This window comes from Python bivittatus, unplaced genomic scaffold, assembly GCF_059951505.1.
Source record: "Python bivittatus isolate LINGU-HERP-01145 unplaced genomic scaffold, Pbiv_v1 ctg000020_np1212, whole genome shotgun sequence".
NCBI classification, from domain to species: domain Eukaryota; kingdom Metazoa; phylum Chordata; class Lepidosauria; order Squamata; family Pythonidae; genus Python; species Python bivittatus.
Window position 1 is genome coordinate 96,341,774 of NW_028277030.1, and position 20,025 is coordinate 96,361,798.

At 36.7% G+C, this 20,025-nt stretch overlaps 1 protein-coding gene across 4 annotated transcripts in view; it reads right to left on the minus strand.

Annotated features, from left to right (window-relative positions):
• Nucleotides 1–1,207: 1,207 nt before the first annotated feature.
• The window catches only part of HEATR5B (HEAT repeat containing 5B), a 58,041-nt gene continuing 39,223 nt past the window's right edge, over nt 1,208–20,025 (minus strand). For 3 of the 4 annotated variants that reach the window (XM_088144645.1, XM_088144635.1, XM_088144638.1), the window contains exons 27-36: nt 17,879–18,058; nt 13,953–14,193; nt 11,493–11,750; nt 11,062–11,189; nt 10,461–10,605; nt 9,099–9,368; nt 7,249–7,473; nt 6,485–6,636; nt 2,774–2,987; nt 1,208–1,771 (exon numbers count right to left, since the gene is read on the minus strand). In XM_088144645.1, coding sequence (XP_088000771.1) covers nt 1,467–1,771; nt 2,774–2,987; nt 6,485–6,636; nt 7,249–7,473; nt 9,099–9,368; nt 10,461–10,605; nt 11,062–11,189; nt 11,493–11,750; nt 13,953–14,193; nt 17,879–18,058 — 2,118 coding nt within the window. In that variant the 3' untranslated portion in view covers nt 1,208–1,466. Of the gene's footprint in view, nt 1,772–2,773; nt 6,637–7,248; nt 7,474–9,098; nt 9,369–10,460; nt 10,606–11,061; nt 11,190–11,492; nt 11,751–13,952; nt 14,194–17,878; nt 18,059–20,025 lie in introns of those variants that run through there. The other variant, XM_088144654.1, reaches the window with a different exon arrangement.

Sequence of the window (20,025 nt, forward strand, 5' to 3'; positions counted from 1 at the left end):
TAGATATGTTGGACTACACTTCCTATCAATTCTAGCTAGTATGACCAACACCCTCTTTGTTCATCAGCCCTGTTAGTCTCTCCATTTTAGGTCACAAATTGTTTTTATGGAGTTCAGCTTTGAGTTGACTTTTGCCATAAAAAAGTTAAATCACGGTCAGCCAGTTTTTCTCATGAAAATCATTCTGAGAATTCAAACACCATTTCTGCAAAGAGATAGCAATCTGTGATAAGAGAACAATCCTGCCCTTCAGAAAAACTCATAACTTAGAGGCCTGACCTTATGTAACAGAGTTTTGCAAACCAGACTTTCTTAACCCCTGGCATGAAATGTCTCTATCCAGGAGCAAATTAAATTGCAAAATGCTCAGACAACAGGCATTGTGTCGGTACAGACTGAGTATGTACAGTCCTTTACTTAAAGACTATGCTGTAATATCAGAGGAAAGCGAAGCAACAGATCTTGCTCCCTAATGAAGCTATTGCTATTTACTGAATTGTTTTTAGACACAGGAATATGTTTCACAGTTTAAGTGTATCTACACAATAAGCGGGCCTTCTTTATCATTACCTTCTCTATCATTCAGTGCTGTCTATTTTGTTTGTGCCTACAGTCACAAGTACCTATTGGGTTGTTACAAAGTAGTACCTTTTCCATATTTTATAAAGAAGATAATTCAAAAAGAAATTGAATGGCACTCTGTTATAATAGAAAATTTAACAAAAGAGGAGGGATGAGAAGGATTTAGCCACAATTTGATGGAGCTGCCCTACAAATTATTTCTGATAACTTTGAGAGAAAATGTTTGTATGAGAACTGGATGGTCACCTCTTCTCCAAATGTAAGCAATGTTTTAGTAAGTGGTACTGGACTTTGGAGACCTTGATCTTTAATAGCTAGATGCACTAATGGAATACATTCTGGTGCTCCATTTATAGGTGGATAAGAGCTAGTAGAAGATACTGCACAACAATGTGCAAGACTGTATGTTTACCACTTTTGAATTCCAACTCAAGTTGTTTTCACTGTAACAATTGATAGACTGCAATGTGATCACAGCTATTGCTTTTTTTAAAATGGTATATAAAAAATAAGTGTAATTCACAAGTTCCCACAGATAGTACCTAGTGGAAAATATATATCCAAGTTTTAGAATTAACCAGAACTCTTAACATTCTAAAAAGAAAGACAAACACTACATAAAACACATTGTTATAGGAGATAGTTTAACACAACCTCAGATGCATGATCAACTTACTCCATTTCATAAAAATCTATGTACATATAGATACTACTGTCCTTGTAATGCACAGATTTCAAACCATAATACAACAACCCCCTAGAAACATAAACTGCTAATGCAGAGCCTGTTGACAAACAATGAGAAATACAGAGAATGAGATACAGCAGCACAGAGGGAATGATGTATTTCTTGATGACTGTTTTTATGATTGTTCCAACAAGAATCAGAAAAAGCTAGTTTTAAGTTTAATTGTTGGAGTGGAATGTACTGTGGGTGGTGGTTGCCTGGCAGCTGCCTTTGCTCTGCTCGCCTGACTTGCTCGTACTGCAATTTCCAGTCGTGCTTTCAGTTCAGGAGCTGCTCCCATTACTGTCTTAAAGGCATGAGGATAGAGGGGTCCAATGCGGGTTAGATCTTGGAGGGCAAACTCGTGAAGTTCTTTAGATACCAGGGATGCAGAAGAGAATGCATTTTCATTCAGTAAATAAGATATGAGAGTAGGAACAAGAAGAGCAAGCAACTGCACTCCTAAGGAAAAAAATAAATCAATTAAAATAATTAAAATTCAAGACTGACAATGTGGGATGTACTCAGAATGTGTAACTGTTAATATATTAGCATTAGAAAATAAACATTCCAAAAATAAGGACAATACATTTCTTCTTGATAAAATTCTAAAATGCCCAGTGGTAGAGAATAGAATAACTATTTTTAGGGCCTTCACATCATTCAGCAATGTGCTCAGATCTAGCCTAGAAAATATTTCCCTAAAGTGCTTGGTTACTATGGGGACAGTTATAGAATAAAACTACATTTAGCAATATATTGAAGAGGAGGTGACTTTTATAGATATGCTATTTGAATTTGTGACACAAATAAGAGAATTAGAATATCATAAGCTCATATCTCAAATTTGTTTGCCACAGATAGATGCTCTCTCAAGCATGTGGAGAGGGTCTGCCTGTGTAGATTGCCTTGTTCCTTTTAATAGAAATATTTATGCTTAGTTGTTTCATGCGTTTGTGGACAAAAATACGCCTATTAAAGTGAAAAACGTATATCTACCCATCCAAGTACATGTCCATAACAGGATGATAATCTGTAAACATAGTAATTTTTACATGGAAATTATTTATTAGAAATTCTGTGTTTTAGGGCAGTGTACTGCAAACTAGGGACCATTTTTTGCTGATTAAACCAATAGGTATCCTTCACCCTTAAAGTCCAAAGGAAGCTGTTTTTCTCAAATACCTCACAGAACAAATGCTAGACATTTTCCTTAGAATGATATTATCTCCAGTTAACTTTGTCTCCCAGAATTTTAACTGCTGTAGACTTTGTGTCAGAATATTGCAAAATATGCTTGGAATATCATTGCCTCAAATTTAGGAAAGGGAGGGTAAGTGCTGCACAGAACCAAAATGTGTGGCACAATGTGAGATACATTCAATCTAGTGTTTCCAAAAATGCTTCAGATTTTTCAGCTTGCTAATGTGCTCCAAGAAGTCAATTCTCAATCAAGGTACTTACTATTATGCTCCTCACCGAGAGCAACCAGTGTTTCAAGAACTTTAATTCCTTCCTGGATTGCTAAGAGTTCTGTTTTGTTGTTTGGACGGTTCTTCTCCACACTTTTCAGTTTCTCAACCATTATTGGTGCCAGGGAATGTATATATGGAGTAGAAAGGGCACGATTTGTGTGTTGAAATATAGAAAGTAGAAGATGGTAACATTTGGCTTGAACCTAACCGCAATATATAAATATAGTTGTGTTAGTAAGAATTTGCCATAAAAGATCACACTCAGGTAATAATGTTAAAAGAACAAAAGGCAAATCAAATTGTAATAAAAGAAGGTATAGAGGGGTGACAAGACTTTATATCAGAGAAGTCACATTTATTATCTGTCTTGCAAATCTTTTCATCATGAAGACATTTCCTTAGCTTATCTTTCTGTGGATTACATGCATGTCAAAAATCACACACTACATTCATAACATATGCAGGTCTATTCTCATTGGAATCAATCAAATACTTCTTTTAAAAACCTAACTAGCAGCGACAGTAATGGGGATTTTTGGAGGGGTCACATAGCATTAAGCCTGTTTTTTCCACTGCTGCAACCCAAACCAAATTGTACCTTCTGGAAATAGGCAAAAAAAAAAAAAAAGATTAACTATTTCAGAGTGGTTTATAATAGTAAGAAAAATGATCCTTTTAGATAACTGAACTCATGGCTAATCCCTTTATACTATAAATCTTACTATTTCCCCCAGTCTGAATATATTTAAGCCACATACCATTGCAATTTCCAGAAAGATTTAATAGAAAACTTTGTGGAAATTTATTGTTGTTGTTTTAAGGAAGTAGGAAGGGGGAAAAAAAAAAACAAGAGCATATAAAACTACTTTTGGCCTATTTTTAAATTGGACATTTAGCTACTGATAGTAAGGAACAGTTTATTCCAAAACTGTTCACAATTATGGCTTCTGCTTATAAAGAGGAAATTAATGTAAAACAATATTAATCAGTTTCAATTTAAAAAGTAAAATCTGCACTACTATGCACATAGTAACCAGATGTTGCATAGTTGATAATATATACTGATATTCCTCTAAATGTTTCAAGTGTAAAAATTATACAATGTTCCTGCTCAAGTGCAAATCTGCTTCAAGCATGAGATGGGCTATTGTATTTTAGATGCATTTTGAACTCAAATGCTTATAATAGCCAAGTTTTGCATTTGAAATAGCAGTTCCATATGCAAAGTGGAACATTGCATGAACTTTCACACATGAAATGCTTCAAACCCATAATACAGATACATATTCTCATTTAAGGCATTCTAGCCAATATGATCCTTTTTCAACAATATGAATAATCAATGCTTCAATTGAGACAACAATGTTTATCAGATAAACTGGCTTGTCAAATGTTTTATTACTGAACTGAGCTCCAGTATTATTTACCTACTTTTATTAAATTATAAAAAAATAAAATTCAATTTCTAATTTTTAGAGTAAGATGTATCAAGTTAACCAAGCATTCACCAGAAATCTTATTTATCTGTTTGTTTTATTTTATTCTAAATGATGTGTATGGCTGTCCAACTTGCAAAATGTGACTCTGAGCAGCTAACATGGGATTAAAAACAAAATAAGATAAGCAATAAATATAAAAGAACCACAGCAATGCATTATAAAAGAACACAGAGGCCAAAACCCACAACATATTCAAAACCTTAAAGCAATTTTCTATGTGGGCTTATCCAACATTCCAAACGAGTGTGCTTGGGAGGAAAATCAAGTTTTAAAACAATATGGAAGGCCAGCAGGATTGTAGCCATCTGAATCTCAGTGCCTCTGGGTTTCATTAGATGCAATTGTTTCACGGAGGTGACCTCTTTATCAGATCTTGTGGGATAGGCAGACTTAATCAGAGACTGATGGTCCTACAAATAACCAGGTGATAACCAGCATCATGAACTGCACCCAGAAGCCTACGTGAAGCCAGTGCAGCTCACAAAGTAGTGGTATTACATGGGTTTACTATTATAAGCCTGTAACTACCCATGCCACTGCATTCTGGGCCAACTGTAGCTTCTGGGTAGTATTCAAGACCAGTTCCATGTAAAGTACATTTTAATAGTCCAAGCATGATCAAGGCATGAGTGACCCTTGAGCAGGGTCTCCCAATCCAGGATTAGGCACAACTGGCACACAAGAAGGAGTTGCACAAAGGCTACAGTTGTTCTTCCCTATTCAGATCCCACATAGCCTCCAGACATTGGGAAAGATTCTTAACAGCATAACTTGGTTCACCTGGAGTAGTAGTATGAGTAGTAATATCAGCAGCTTACTGATGATACTTAACTCTGTACCAACAGATGACCTCATCCAGCAGCTTTATGCAGGTGTTGAATAGGAACAGAGAGAGATTACAGCCCCCAGGAACACTGAAAAGCATAGGTCTAGGGCTAGACCCCTCTCTTCTACCACCACCAACTGGAACTGACCCTGAAGGAGGAAAACCACTACACACCATGACCCCCACTACCAACCCAAAGCAGAAGCATACCATGACTGATAGTATCAAAAGCCTCTGAGAGACCAAGGAGGGCCAGGATGGATGTACCATCCACATCTACAAATATACACAATACCATCTCTATGCTACATTTTTATCTGAAATCATAATGCCAAGTCCAAATACTACATTTCCTCCAGGGTCCTCTGGAGCTGCAAGCTGACCACCTCCTAAAAAATCTCTTCTAAAGAGGGAAGGTTAGACACAGGAAGAAAATTTTCCAGAACCACTGGATCCAGGGATGGTTTCTTGATGAGGGGGCAGACCATGGTCTCTTTAAGAGGCTGCAGAATTACTCCCTCCCTGAGGGATGTATTCAATACTACCACCTAGTTCCAATCGTATATTGTTTCCCAGGAAGCCTTAACCAGCCAGGAGAGATATTGACATAATATATAGGTGGCCATGTTTACAGTCTGGGAGACTCTGTCCATTTCTTTCAGACCAACAGGTTTGAATGCTTCCCAGATAACCATGCTAAACCATGCCTTGATCAGTTCCAAAAGACCTGCACAGCTGAGTCTAACTGAGAGTGGATCTGAACAATTTTATTCAACAGAAGTCTCAAATAGTTTTCATAGTAGCAACTGTTTCCCAGGCCCATCTCTACCTAGGAGGGACTAAGTCACTTTGAACAGGGCCACTGGATGACTTTCTGCAGACACAATAAGAGCTGAGAAATAATCACATTTCACTGCTCTTACTGTCACAAGATAATTCTTAATAAAGGATTTTACTTATGCTTGAATGGATTTGCTCTTAGTTTTTTTCCATTGGCTCTCTATGTATCTTTTTTGCCACTTCATCTCCCAGATCATTTTTGAATATCAGTTTGCTTTCCAGGATCTATGAAGAGAAAGAGTCTCCATAGGCAGGATTTAATTCAAGGTTACCATCACTGCTTCTCATTCTAGGCAGTGACTAAGGCCTCAATCAAACCATGCACCAGAGCTTCAAGAACAAACCCAAGCTCCCTCTGGAACCCCATAGGATCCAATAGGTGCTTGGAGCAGACTGATCAAATAGGTCCTTTGGGAGTAGCTGCAAAGAACTCCAAGGCCAAAAGAGAATGATCTAATCGTGACATGGTACTGAAGGTAACATACATGTAAATTAATATATAAATGGATAAATGCTAGATGGCCTGCCTACTCACCCAAGGATCAGATGAATTCAGTGCTATTCTAAATCTGTTAATGCAGCCATTCTGTAATGCTTGCACTCCAATTATTTCAGGGCTTGCAGACCAAAGGAAGAGTGTAATAGCTGTAAGCATACTTACTTCATCTAAGGTAGGCTTGGAGGCTTCTGGGGGAAAAAACAAAAAGATGCTAAAAACTTACACCAAACAGAGTTTGGGACAGGGAAATATAATAGCTATTTTCAAGGGTGAGGATTCTGAAAAATATGCAATGTTCCTGATTTCAAAAGTAATATAAAGTTTTACAGGACAATTTATCCAAACATTTTTTGTGATTAAACAATAATGCTGTAATATAAATCAAAGTGGTACTAAGGCAGTAAGGAGATATTCTGTTAACTTTTTGAAAAATAAATTTTGAATGAACTGAACTATATGAAATTTTAAAAGTGACATTCTACAATGCTTACTGAATTTGTTTATTTGTCAAATTAATTCCCACTCTTGGCTAATAAAAAGCAGAATTGCACATGCACGTGAATTCCTTCAGCATATATGGAAAAATGAACACTGTAGACATTAAAGAAGATTCTGAACTCTGTAGCATTGTTCCATCAAAAATGTGAATACAATAGTATATGTGTTGAATTCCATACTCCATTCCATAAATCTAAAACATGCAGTAAGGTGACATAATTGCATAAGATTCATTTCCTATGACAAACCAGCTAGTTTTGCTTCATTTTAAAAAGAAGCTCCAGTGATTGCATGCAAATTACCTGGCTGAGAGTATTCCAAGATTGAGGCTAAGGTGCTGCGGATAAGATTTGTCCACTGTTTATGAATATTCTCATTCATGGTCATTGGAAGGGTTACTATGTTTTTCAGTCCCTGAAGTGCTGCACTGACTGGTGGTAGGACCTGATTTCCCACAGTTTTTACAGCAGTATCTTTCAACACTTGTATTATTAGAAATAGGATAGTGGGCAATATAGTCATGGATCCTAAAACATAAAATAATTTTATATCATATACTTTCCGAATAATGCACAAGAGGCATGATCAATGCCAGACACAAAGTATTCATGAGCAGCTAACACCTGGGCTTCTTTTGTGAAAATGTCCCATTATTTGGGCAGTATATCATCCATCCATCCATCCATCCATCCATCCATCCATCCATCCATCCATCCATCCATCCATCCGATTTATATGACTGCCCATCTCATCTAAACGACTCTGGGCAGCTCACAACATGTAAAAAACAATCCAATAAAAACAAGTTAAAAAACCAATATACATGGCAGCAGAGCCATGTCTTCAGGGCCTTCCGAAAGGCTGGGAGGGTTAGGGCCAATCTAAGGACTGGGGGGGGGGGGGGATGATGTTCCACAGCTCAGGTACCACAGCAGAAAAGGCTCTCTTCCTGGGTCCTGCCAGATGACACTCTTTCATGAAGGGGACCTGTAACATGCCTCCCTTGACAGTCCTGATGGTGAGTAGATGTAATGGGGAGAGGCAGTCTCTCAAATTACCTGGTCCCATGCCATATAGGGCTTTATAAATCACAACCAGTACCTTGAATTGAACCCAGAAGCATACTGGCAACCAATGCAGCTTGGGGAGCAGAGTTGTATAATGTACACTGATCAAGGAATGCACATAACTGCCTGCACTGCCGCATTCTGTACCAGCTGTAACTTTTGGATGCTCTTCGAGAGCAGCCCCATGTAAAGCGCATTACAGTAATCTGTTCAAGAGGTGACCAGAGCAAGAATGACTGTGAGCAGAGCCTCCTGATCCAGGAATGGGTACAACTGGCACACGACAGAGAGTTGAACAAAGGCCCCTTGGCCACGGCTGCCACCTGCTCTTCAAACAGGAGCCGTGAGCCCAGGAGAACCCCCAGACTGTGCACTGGGTCTGTTTGGGGCAGTACTACCTCACCCAGTATGATTTGAAGTGTGCATGGGTGCACTTGTAAGCAACTCCTTAAAGAAACTACATCTTTTTTCTGAGATTATGCACGAATGCTGGAAAAGATGTGTTTGATTTAGGGAGGTGCTGAATGATGTGATTATGCATGCCCATGCACAGACCAAGTTACTTTTTCTCTTTCAAATCCAGGTCATTGATTAGTCCTATTAAATATTAACCAATGAAGAAATACAGGAAAGTAGACACATGGCAAAAAACTTGCACATAGGAGACATGCCACAGATAAGTAGTGGCAGGAGATTAATGTGGTTAATGCCTTTTTTTGTAAAGGAGTAACAAAGATTGTTGTAAAGAAAAGGAAACGTCAGAAACTGCAGTCAAGGAATCTAGGAACTCTTAAAAAATAAAACACTATCTTAAGCCTGCCCAGATGTCTCAAAGACCTATTGAAGAATGGTGAAACAAACGTTAAGATCAATTTTAGATTTCTATGCACATTTTTGTTCATTCTATCACTAAGCAATGTTCTGTCCATTATTAATTGTCATACCACTTCCTAAACTCCTGCTGCCTCCTTAAACACTCTCCATGTGCTTTGTTTTGTTTAAACTTGGGCTTTTCATTTCACTGTAAAGGATTAACATTTTGTGGAACCCACTGATTAAATTTTGAGAAAGATCTATTATACTACCAGCTGGGGAACAAAGAGTGGGTAGATCAGACAGGATGGCAACAGTGGCAGCCACGAGACGAGCACTTTCTTCTGGGAGCTGGGTTCTGCTGAGTGTATGACTTGGAGAATCTGACATTTTTGTGCTCAGATGTGGCATGTGTCGCACAAGGATAAACATTAGCAGTTCCATAGCAGCAAATACAAGAGATTTTCCTGGCACAAGACCACCGCTGTCTCCTCCTTCACCCAGCCCACAGCTACTGTCTTTTTCTTTTGCATCTTCTTCATCTAGAAAGACAAAAAATTGAGTAAAAATACACTAATATGAAATTCATGGCAGACATTTTAGAAAAGGCTATCAAATGTACATGTTAAAAACTGAGTTTAAATGAAGATGCACACTATTCTTGCTGTAATGCAATCAACTAAAATGGAGATTCAGTAATAGTCAATAGCTTATAGATTCTATTTGGTTTTTGTAGAAACTGGTGAAAACAGGACCAGAGATGACAGAAAATATATACTATTATGCAAATAAAACATGAAATGGTATTAATACATTCTCTTTAAATCAGTAAGAGATAAATACTGAGCAACCAATTTTTTTTGCTTTGCTTCTATCATAAATTGCATCAATGCATATCAAATTATTCCATTTAGATTAGCTTTAGTTTTATTCTTATTTCCTCTGTACAAAGTAAAAAAACCAAGCAAATGAAGAAAAAAATATACCCAAACCTATATGTATAAAGCTAAATGTGACAGGTTTATTTATTTTTTTCTGGCAAAAAGGGAGAATAAAAAGTTGTTCAACATTTTAAGTTGCTTTTCTTATATTTTGCATGTGGCAATTCACCTCATATCCATGAAGTTCTTTTTGAATGACAATTTAAAAAAACATACAGGATACAAAAAACATGAGAGGACATCAAGTCCTTTCATGAACAATCTCCCTTAGAATTCTAAATAGTTTGTCAGGCTTGGCACTGAATTGTTTTCTTTCTCAACTTTCTAATTTTCTGCTCTCTTAATTGTTTTGTTAATTTTTTAAAATTTAAAATGATGTGTAACTGCTATGAAAGCTATATTTTAATTAGCCAAAATACATATATCAAAATAAATTTAAAATGCCATACATAAAGGAAGATTGCAGCATTTCAGAGCCAAAAGTATTTTATTAAAGATATTTGTTTTTAATCCTGCAAATGTACCTGGACATATTCTAAATATTTTGTAAATTCCAAAATGAACATCCAGAACCAGGGCAAACATTGGCCAATTAAGCCAATACATGATACAAGGGGACATTTTTACATGGCCTATTTTGTTATTTCTCCAACCTGTAAATCTGTAGCATGAAAAACAACATGTATCTCTTACTCAAAGTATTTCTTTTTTCTTGTAAATGATCCTGAGCAGCTCTTACAATCTGTTGCACAACTTCTGTAACTAAAAGTTGGACTGAAGGAGGGTTGCAGGTCAACAAGAGTCGATGCAGCACGCTCAGAAGTTCAACACCAAGTAGCTTAAAAAAATGAATTATAAGCAACGATACAGATTTTCAGACAATAAAGACATTTGCAATATTCTGTACTATTTTTGATAATCTCTTCTAGTCTCTCATTTAATCTTCATTTGAAAGATTGTTCAAAGCAGTGATCATTTTAAGCATATAATTATCAAGGGCATAATTTTCTCAACTTCCAAATATTTAACTTCTTCAACTAATTTGTTTGTACACCTATTAAAATGAAACCATTGCCTTTCATTGCTTCTGAATGCCTTGGTTAGCATTTTATTGTTAGAAGTCTAAAATAATGATCTGATATTCAATTCTATTTTTGTCTTAATAATTATTGAGAAAAATAAGAGAAGACATCCACTAATATTTCACAAACACTTCCAGTCCATGAAAATTACATTTTCCTGTTCAATTTTCTGCATGCTTAGAGGGGACTACAATAATTTGTCTGCAACATACCTGATCTTCTGCAATATGGGTTCTAGCACAAGATGAATCTAGTAAAGTGTGCAGTGCTTGCAAACAGGACATAACATGTTCAACAGGCTCTTCTGGTCGAGGAGAACAGAGAAACTGTATGCTAACACCTGGGGAGCAAATTACTTTAAGTTTATATATTGGTAAAGTGGTATTTTTGCAGATTTTAATGCATACATGAAGTATTGGTCCTAACAGTTTTTACATACAGAAACTGTATAATAAAACTTCAATTTTTAGCTTCAGCAAGGCAGTATTTTCACACACTACAAAGAAAGATTTGGGTATTCTTGGAAACTAGAATAGTTCTAATACTTCCATAAACCATTACAAATAGTAATACTGCTATTTGGTAATGTGTGAGAGGACAACAGATGCACTACATATTTCTGTAATATACTGAAAAGCATTACCTAAAATCAAGTGCATTCTATCTTTATTTATTTCTTGCAAAGTTTTGGCGGAAGATGGCGTTTCTGATGCTGGATTTAACATTATAGACATGGCATGCTTTTGTGGAGGTGTTGCTGCTGATGCATCTTCTGTTGCTTCACAGGCATTAAATCCTGTACTGTTTAGCCATAGTGCAATTGCATGTAGAATTGGGGTCCATGAATTTCGATAATGCAGTCTAGCTGTATCAATTGTCTCAGGAGTGTAAAACGCTCCACCTGTTAAATAATCATAATGCGTTTTTAATATGGAATGGAGAGAGTAAGAAATATGCTATCATTATTAATACATGTTTCTAATATATGCCTCAAGACACAGATACACCTGATCTATCTTGTCTGGGCTTGGAAGATAAACACAGTTGGACCTCATTGGTACTTGGATGGGAGACACCAATGAATATCACACCTGTAAGCTAACCTGAGCTGTTGAAAAATATCCTGGAAAGCAGCAGTGGGAAATCACTGTCACACTGTTCTCAAGAAAATTACATACACAGTTCTATCGATGTACTAAACCAGGAGTCAAACCAAACTCAAGGGAATCTTTACAATATAGGTGGTCCTCCCTGCATGGTTTCCCATATCCATGGTAGATAATTAGAGACTTCAACATGTGTGTAAAGATTTTCATTGGGCCAGTCCAGTCACAAGGTTCCAAGCAGCTTTTGTGTGGCGGCTGGCTTTCTCCTTTAGAGCATCTTGCTTGGCTGATGATGAAATGTTTTGCCCTTTTCACACCACATGGCTTGTGGTGTTTTTTCTACTCTGTATAGCTCTGTCATAATCTTGATCCACTGTGGGAAGCTGGTTCCCCAGTTGCCTCAGGATGACCGAGGCAGCATTAGAGTCCAATAGTGTTCACCGTGAGCCATCTACAAGCAGTACTAGCATCCAGTGGAGCCTGGATTGTGCCAATGGATGAAACTGCTGTCTGCAAACTGATTGCGCCAAACTCTCAATTGCACCATGGACCACTAGTGCTGTTCACAGACTACTCACAGCTTGCTCCAACTGCTGAGTGGTCTGCAAGCAGCACTAGCAGCAGAATCAAGTGGTCCTTCTACTGAGATTGTGAAAGAGCAATGTGGGATGGAGAAGCCAGGGTGAGCCATGTGGCACAAATGAGGCTGAATGAGCTGTTCCAAAGAAGAAAGCCAAGTGCCACAAGAAAGCCACATGGAGCCCCACAATCCAGCAAGTTCCACTGTGACTAAGCAAGGAGGAACAGGAGCAAATACAAGTACATTATAAAAACTAGTGGTGTGGGAGGAAGTCTTCTGGGAAGAAGAGGATGACCAAAGGCTCCAATTCCCATATAAGTACAGTAATGGCTTGATATTCAGTGTCATAATCCACCCTTTTACATTGGAACAGAACCCTTATAAATGTATGCATTTTTGGATTGCTACTAATACATCTGCGCATATTAGGGGTATAAGACAAACTTCTGTAGCTTATATACAGTCAGAATTCATGATGTGACTGCTTGATATGATTCCAGTATATCATACTGATTGTCTAATTATCAGAAAAGTTGAACTACTGACATCACTTCTGTTTACCAATCTGTTTCATGCATGAGGACTTGAAGATTAGTGCATGATTAAAGTTCATTTAAAACCATTGTATTTGAAAGGGAGATGATATAAAAAATCTTGCTGATATGTCATGGCTCATTCATAAATTGCAAACATTGAGTAACTAACTTATAAACAGCAGTTTTTAATCAGGAGTTAGAATGTTTTTTTCTTGATAACTGCAGTGAGACTTTTATATGCGCAAAAACGGAAGGACTCACAAATATCTACAGCTGAAGAATGGATATTGAAATTAATGGAATTGGCAAAACTGACTACTTTGCTCAAAGAGAGGGCACTGTCTGTTTCTAATTGGAAACCACTCTTAGATTTTTTTGCTTGATACTCAAAAAAATGCAATTTTGATTTTGGGATTTAATGATTGATGTTATAGAAATATCTTGTACAAATTATATGTATTATTGAAATAGATTGATTTTAGGATTTTCTTGAATATTAGATTAAAAACTACTTTTTATTATGTAAACTTTTAGATATTAGAGTAAGAGGTGAATATATTTTACATTTATACCTGTACGAAGGAAAGTCGGAAGCTACTCTTTTTTTTCTATGTATTTTTCTTTTTTTCTTTTTCCTTGATTTTTCTGTATTTTAACTCTTTTTGAAAATATTTTTTTTTAAGATTTTTTTTTCTATACCTTCTATACCTTTTCTATACCTATACCTTCCCTCTCAGCCCAAGTACTTTTGAGCAAAAGTGATTGCACCCTTGTGTTTTTGCAATGTTCTGTCATATTGGAAATGATAGCAAAGTAAATATATTGATAATGTTGAGCTTTTTACATTTGTAACTGGATTCTGAATAAAACTTGTGCCTTACCGTCTGGAGGAAGCTGACTTGCAAATTCAGCTGGTAATGTCAAAAGGGCATAGTCTTTAAGGGCAGCTAACCAGAGACGGCTAAGAGTGGGCAACTCTGGTTGAACAAGTATTATTAAACTGTCTGGTGGCAGCTCATCTACTGTGCCATAATCATCGTCATCCTCATCTCCTCCATTTTTTACTGCTTTCTTTGGTTTGATCTCTGCTTCTTTTTTAATCTTCATAGCCACAACATATACCTTTAGATAAGGTGCATGCAACATATTATTAATTGTGTAGAGAATACAAAATATGTCTTACATATAATTAATGGTGCCTTTTGTAGCATAAAAAGCATAGTTCATTAAATTATGCAAACAACTAGGTACACCTTTCATTAAATCAAACTCTGTAACAAGATCATTCAATTCATTAAGATGAAGTGGTGAATTGTACAATATGCTTTCAAGACTATTCTGAAAGCTATTTGGGTTCAATACCTTTTCTCCCTTTAAGATAACATTTGCAGACTGCTTTGTGTGCAGTATCAAGAAAACTTTTCCTACTGCTCAGTATAATTTGAAATAATGGAGTACATGCCTAACTCTGGTTACTATAACAAACTTACAGAGAATTTAGCTGGTCATCTGAATTATTCTAACTAGTACCATTATACATACTGTAAATAAAGTGTCTAAATACAATTATACAACAGGAAAATTTTAATAATCACTTTTTTAATCAGACAAATCAGTTTTACAAGCCCTCTCATATTCATTCTCACCACAATCCAAGAAAATAGCCCATTATTTTGTTGACTGATTTGCATTCAGGGAACAGAGGCTGAGATAAGGATGTTATCTAAGATCAGCTAGCAAGTCTGTACCTGCAATATATTTCACTTAAAAACGTGGCATACCATAATAAGCTAGCTCCCAATTATTATATTTTAGGTGTGCATTAAATTTTTTATAAGAAATGGACTACTTTAACATGTCTTAGGAAATTAGCCTGATTTACATGGGCTTAAAGCGTAATACCAGTATTTTTCAATTGAATTTAGACTCAATAACCGTGAGGTAAAAAAAAAACTTTCAAAATTGCTGAATTAGAAATTTTAAATGAAGATGTATAAAAGAAAATTGAGAACTTAGGATTTTGGTAGGAGCTCTACATTATACCATAACATACATTTATAAAGGCAGGGCTCTCCCCCAACACCGCCCTTTTTTTTTCCTTAATTCTCAAGATCCCCAATGGGAATAAAATTTTAATGGATCAAAACTAAGGTAAACTAAACTCAAACCCAAGTGTAAAGGACAACAGATTGGGAATTTACAGAACCAGAGCTACAGATAAAAATCAGTAATCAATTCTCCATTGTGATCTCTGTACACATATAGGTGATTGGCAAGTTAATGTACCTTGGGAAGTGAAATGTGTAATACAGCATATAGGATAGCTCTGTCAGAAGCTGCATACTATTAAAACAAAAAATCCAATGGATAGTGCCTGATAAACATGGGTGATTTCAATCAGAAGATAGAGGGCAAATCTCAGGCAACAATGCACTTTTCCAAGGCCATTTAAGATCCACTACCCTCATCAAATGACTCTGAACATCTACAGAATATGGACATTAGTTAGATCATAATAAAGTCTGGCAGTGTTATGAGTCATTTAGCAAAATGTTGGAAATAAACTGAAGTACTTTCCCTACAGTTAAAATATGAAAGTGACAACCTTATAGAGGATATAATACTAACAAACACAAATGCCATATAGTCCATCCAGGATCAAGAATTTGGGAGGAACTGCTCAGTAGGGTCAGAAAAAACATGGCTCTGGAGCAGATGAAATTCAGACACATCTTTGGGCAAAAAAATCTCTGCATAAATGACTATCTTGTCCTTATGAACAATCAAATAGGGTTCATCTGAATGGAGGACACAGTCAAGCTGAAATGTTATGCTATGACATGCCATGTTGAGTCAGAAAATGAAGAAGACATGCTCTAGAGGCTAATGAGCAACACAAAACATGGATAATACTGGAGATAACTTTTAAGTAGAGGACATCCTATACATTAGGGAGGAAATAAGTTTGCTAAACTTTTTCAAAACTGTGGCAGGTGTGGGTCTTCAGAGAGCAGGAGCACAGACAGGAGCAGTTCTCTCTGTGCCCAGCAACTGCTCCTGTCTGTGCTCCTGCTCTCTGAAGATGCTGGTCACAGATGCTGGTGAAATGTTAGGAAACAAAACTTCCAGAACACGGCCACACAGCCCGGAAGACCCACACCAGCCATTGTATTCCGGCTGTGAAAGCCTTCGACAATACATTTTTCAAAACTGTTTCACAATTGGGTGAAGAAAAAAACAGTAGAGCAATCCATTAGGGCTACTGAAATTGCCACAAGATTGATCCCTAGCTGAAAGCATAATCTCCATTAATAAACATGAAAGTAGCCAGTCTAGATAGTCAGTCAAATTGTGGTATAGAGATCTGGTCTGGTTGAGAGGCAAATACTTTCCTGGGAGTAATGGACAAGGATGATGGCCTAATGATTAGGGAGGCCATCGCAGCATCAATAGAATAGCGTCAGGTCTGCCCTGAAGGATTTTGGGGAATCCATGATAACAGAGGAAAGAGATACAAGAAACTTTGCGGCCAACGGAATCATAACACACTTCCTAGAGAGTAATGACCAAAACCACTTATGCTGAAACAGGAGAATAACTATTGACATAGATGGTGCAGATCCTATTATTGATTATGTCCTATTATTAGAGTCCTCCAGTAAGAAAAGCAGGAGGCCAAGACTGAAGCATGAAGTTTCTATTTGTGCACTGTCATTGTCAGTGCCTCAAGAAGCCTGCCAATACATTGCCCTATTCTATCATAAAAGTGTACACAGCTGCTATAAAAGAGAAAGCATAAAATGATGTATAGTCACTAGAACCTGGGGAACTGCACCAACATGCAAGTCATCAGTTTCAGTGATCTTGCTGTTGTCTGGATGAAACCTATCTGTAGTGCCTATCACAATCCCAGTAATGGGAGCAAACTTTGCATGAATGATGGCATCCTGAGAAAAGACAGCTATTTCAGAATAACAACTGCACCTGAAAGTACATGCCAGATAGATAGAAGGGCCAATCATAATCTGGTTGAGATAGACAAGCTGGAAACTAGGACCCATGTCAGTTCTGACAGTAAGAAACATAGTGACATTATAACAGCTTGTTTTGCTCTGTCAACATGACAGTTTAATCTGAAAGTTATTTTTCCCACATTTCCTATGTTTTAGTAGTGTTTTTGCCTTGCACTTTTGAGCTTGGAGCTAGGCTGGTTGTTGATTGTTGACATAACTGACATTTCTGCCTTGAGAAATTCTGGCTGAATAATGTCACATTGGAGACTAATCACTGACCAGCTGGACATCTGGAGATATAAAGGATGAAGAGAGGCGGAGGCTTTCAGACTGAGGGAGCCAACACAGAATCCATGTGTGAATCACAATAACCACAACAATAAGTAATAATTGTTCTTTCTCTGCAACCTCAAATACCCACCATCACTATTTCAAAGTGTTACCCAACCCTGTGGAACAGACTCAGAGCTGGAATTGAGTACTGCTGGCAAGAAGAGAACTGATGGGGATTTCTTCCTCCCCCATTCTGCCAGTGAAAATACTCAGCTAGGCTGAAAATCTTCCAAGTATCATTCAAGTAATTGTTTTGTGCTTAAAATCTAAAAAAATAGATGTTGTTTGTAACAAGAGTAAGCAAGTGTAATTTTGTTAATTAGCAATTTTGGCTGCATTCTATGCTATGAAATCAAGAGAGGTACAGCAGGGAACTACAGAATATTTGCACTGAATGCATTCTTCAGTCCACAGGAAAGCCAGAATAACTAATTGCTAGATTATAATTGCTAAACATTTACCTCTGCCCAGGCCTTGAGTACTGCCAGTTTTTCCATAGTAGTAGCACTCTCCCTATAAAGCTGGCTGGAAGACCCTTTTCCTGTTTGTACTTTATCCAAAGAAGAGACAAGGAGGTTGTGAACACGCCGAAGGTCATTAAGGTCACTTACTACTCCACTTCCAATCCAAGTGCTGCACACCTAAAAATCAATATAAGCATGGATCCAGTAACATGTCAGTTGAAATCTCATCCCAGCCATGAAGTTCACAGGGTGAGTTATTAACTTAGACCATCTAACAAAGATATACAAAAATAAAATACAGCATTGAATATTTAAGGAAACTCTAAGTTGGTCTGCAGAGGTATCCAAGATGGGTTACTTGCTTCTACTTGCTCAAAAGATAGGGAACTGTACATCTTTTCCTACTAAATCCTCTCCTATAAAGCTCCTTCACAGTTTCACACTTTGGTTCAGCATGCAAATATAGCATGGAAAACAACCCAACTGAAAAATACTTACAGCAAAATATGGTACCCTTACTGGCAAGAGATTGGGAGAAAGGACTACAATGGGCCAGGCTGATATGACCATCTTCAATAATTCCAGTCCTGATAAGGATTAGACACTGCTCAAGAAGATGGAAGAAGTACCACAGGAAATAAAGAGCTAACTTGGTGGTTCCAAGCCAGTTAATTCTGTGCAGTTATTTGCTTTATTCAGTAATATCTATCTATCTATCTATCTATCTATCTATCTATCTATCTATCTATCTATCTATCTATCTATCTATTTTGCTCTCCAATATAAGAAGTTGATATCTACTCTCCAGAAGGAATCCCTTAACAAAAAATACCTTAATATGATTGGAAGGGCTGGATAACTCTATAAAAATGAGGTCGAAAGCAAATGATGACTTAACTTTGGATCTTAGTGAGCATTTGCTGTCACCATTTAAAGTGACCTTCACCCTTTATGTACATAACGTTTAATCTGCTCAAATGTCTTATATATAACTTATCTTCCAAATATTTCAGTAATGTAGTTTTATAGGCATTGGGAGAATTGGGAGAATGACAAGTTTCCTCACTTTTTTCCTTTTCCTCACACCCATTTGCATGGTAAGAAATATGCTTAGTATAAAGTATCCTTTTGCTTGTTTCATGAGAATATAAATTCTGCCCTCCCGTCATCATGAATTTTTATAGTCCTTTTATGTATATAGTCTTTTTATAAAGTATTATTTTTTTAGCTAATTTAATGTGGATGTTTATATTTTTTACTGTTTTTAATGTTTGATTTTAACTGTGAGCCACCCAGAGTCACCCTCTGGGGGAGATGGGTGGCATATAAATGTAATAAATAAATAATAAATAAATACTTTCTCCAAACCTAGGACTATTACAGTCATTAATACAAAATTTTAACATCTACACAAAGTTCTTTGTCTCCCTTAATTTTTATGCAATTTGACAAACATATGAGTTTTTCAATAGAAAAGCCTTTTTAAACTTGTCTTATCTTAGTTCCTTTCCAAACTTTAATTGCAATGTTTTAATTTTTTCCCTTCCCTGCCTTCACTTCAAACTTTGCACAATTAAGGCTTTTCTTTAACCCCTTCTATATTTTACGTTCCTTTTTTCTCTGATTTCATGACAGAAAAATTAAAAGTGAAGGAAGACAGAGAAATCTGGTAATTTTGTGAGAACTATCAGTATTGAAGACAGGTCAAGCAAGAGTGCTCTGTCATGGAATTGGTTCTGCTGGTAAGAAAGTTTGACGAATTTGCTTCTGTTGTTGGCTATGCAAGGAACCTAATAAACTCTCTATAAAGAACTCATATTTTTTAAAAAGTACACTTATAAAGACTCTTGGTTAAAACCCATATTGCCTGGTTAAAACCCATATTGAGTGGAGTGTTCATTGGAGAATTTCCATATAACAATATCCAGAAAGCCAGTTGCATTATACTTGGTTTCCTGCATGAGAATGGTTGACATTTACTGTAAAGAATCTAATGAATCGCACAGTAATATTTTTCTGATGTATATAACATTCTTTTGGCAATTGTCAAAAAGAAATCTTCCTCCACTCAACTGAATTTTTATGAGCTCTTATTCAGGCATTTAGCTTAGGCCTATTTAGCTTCAGCATAGCTACTGACCATA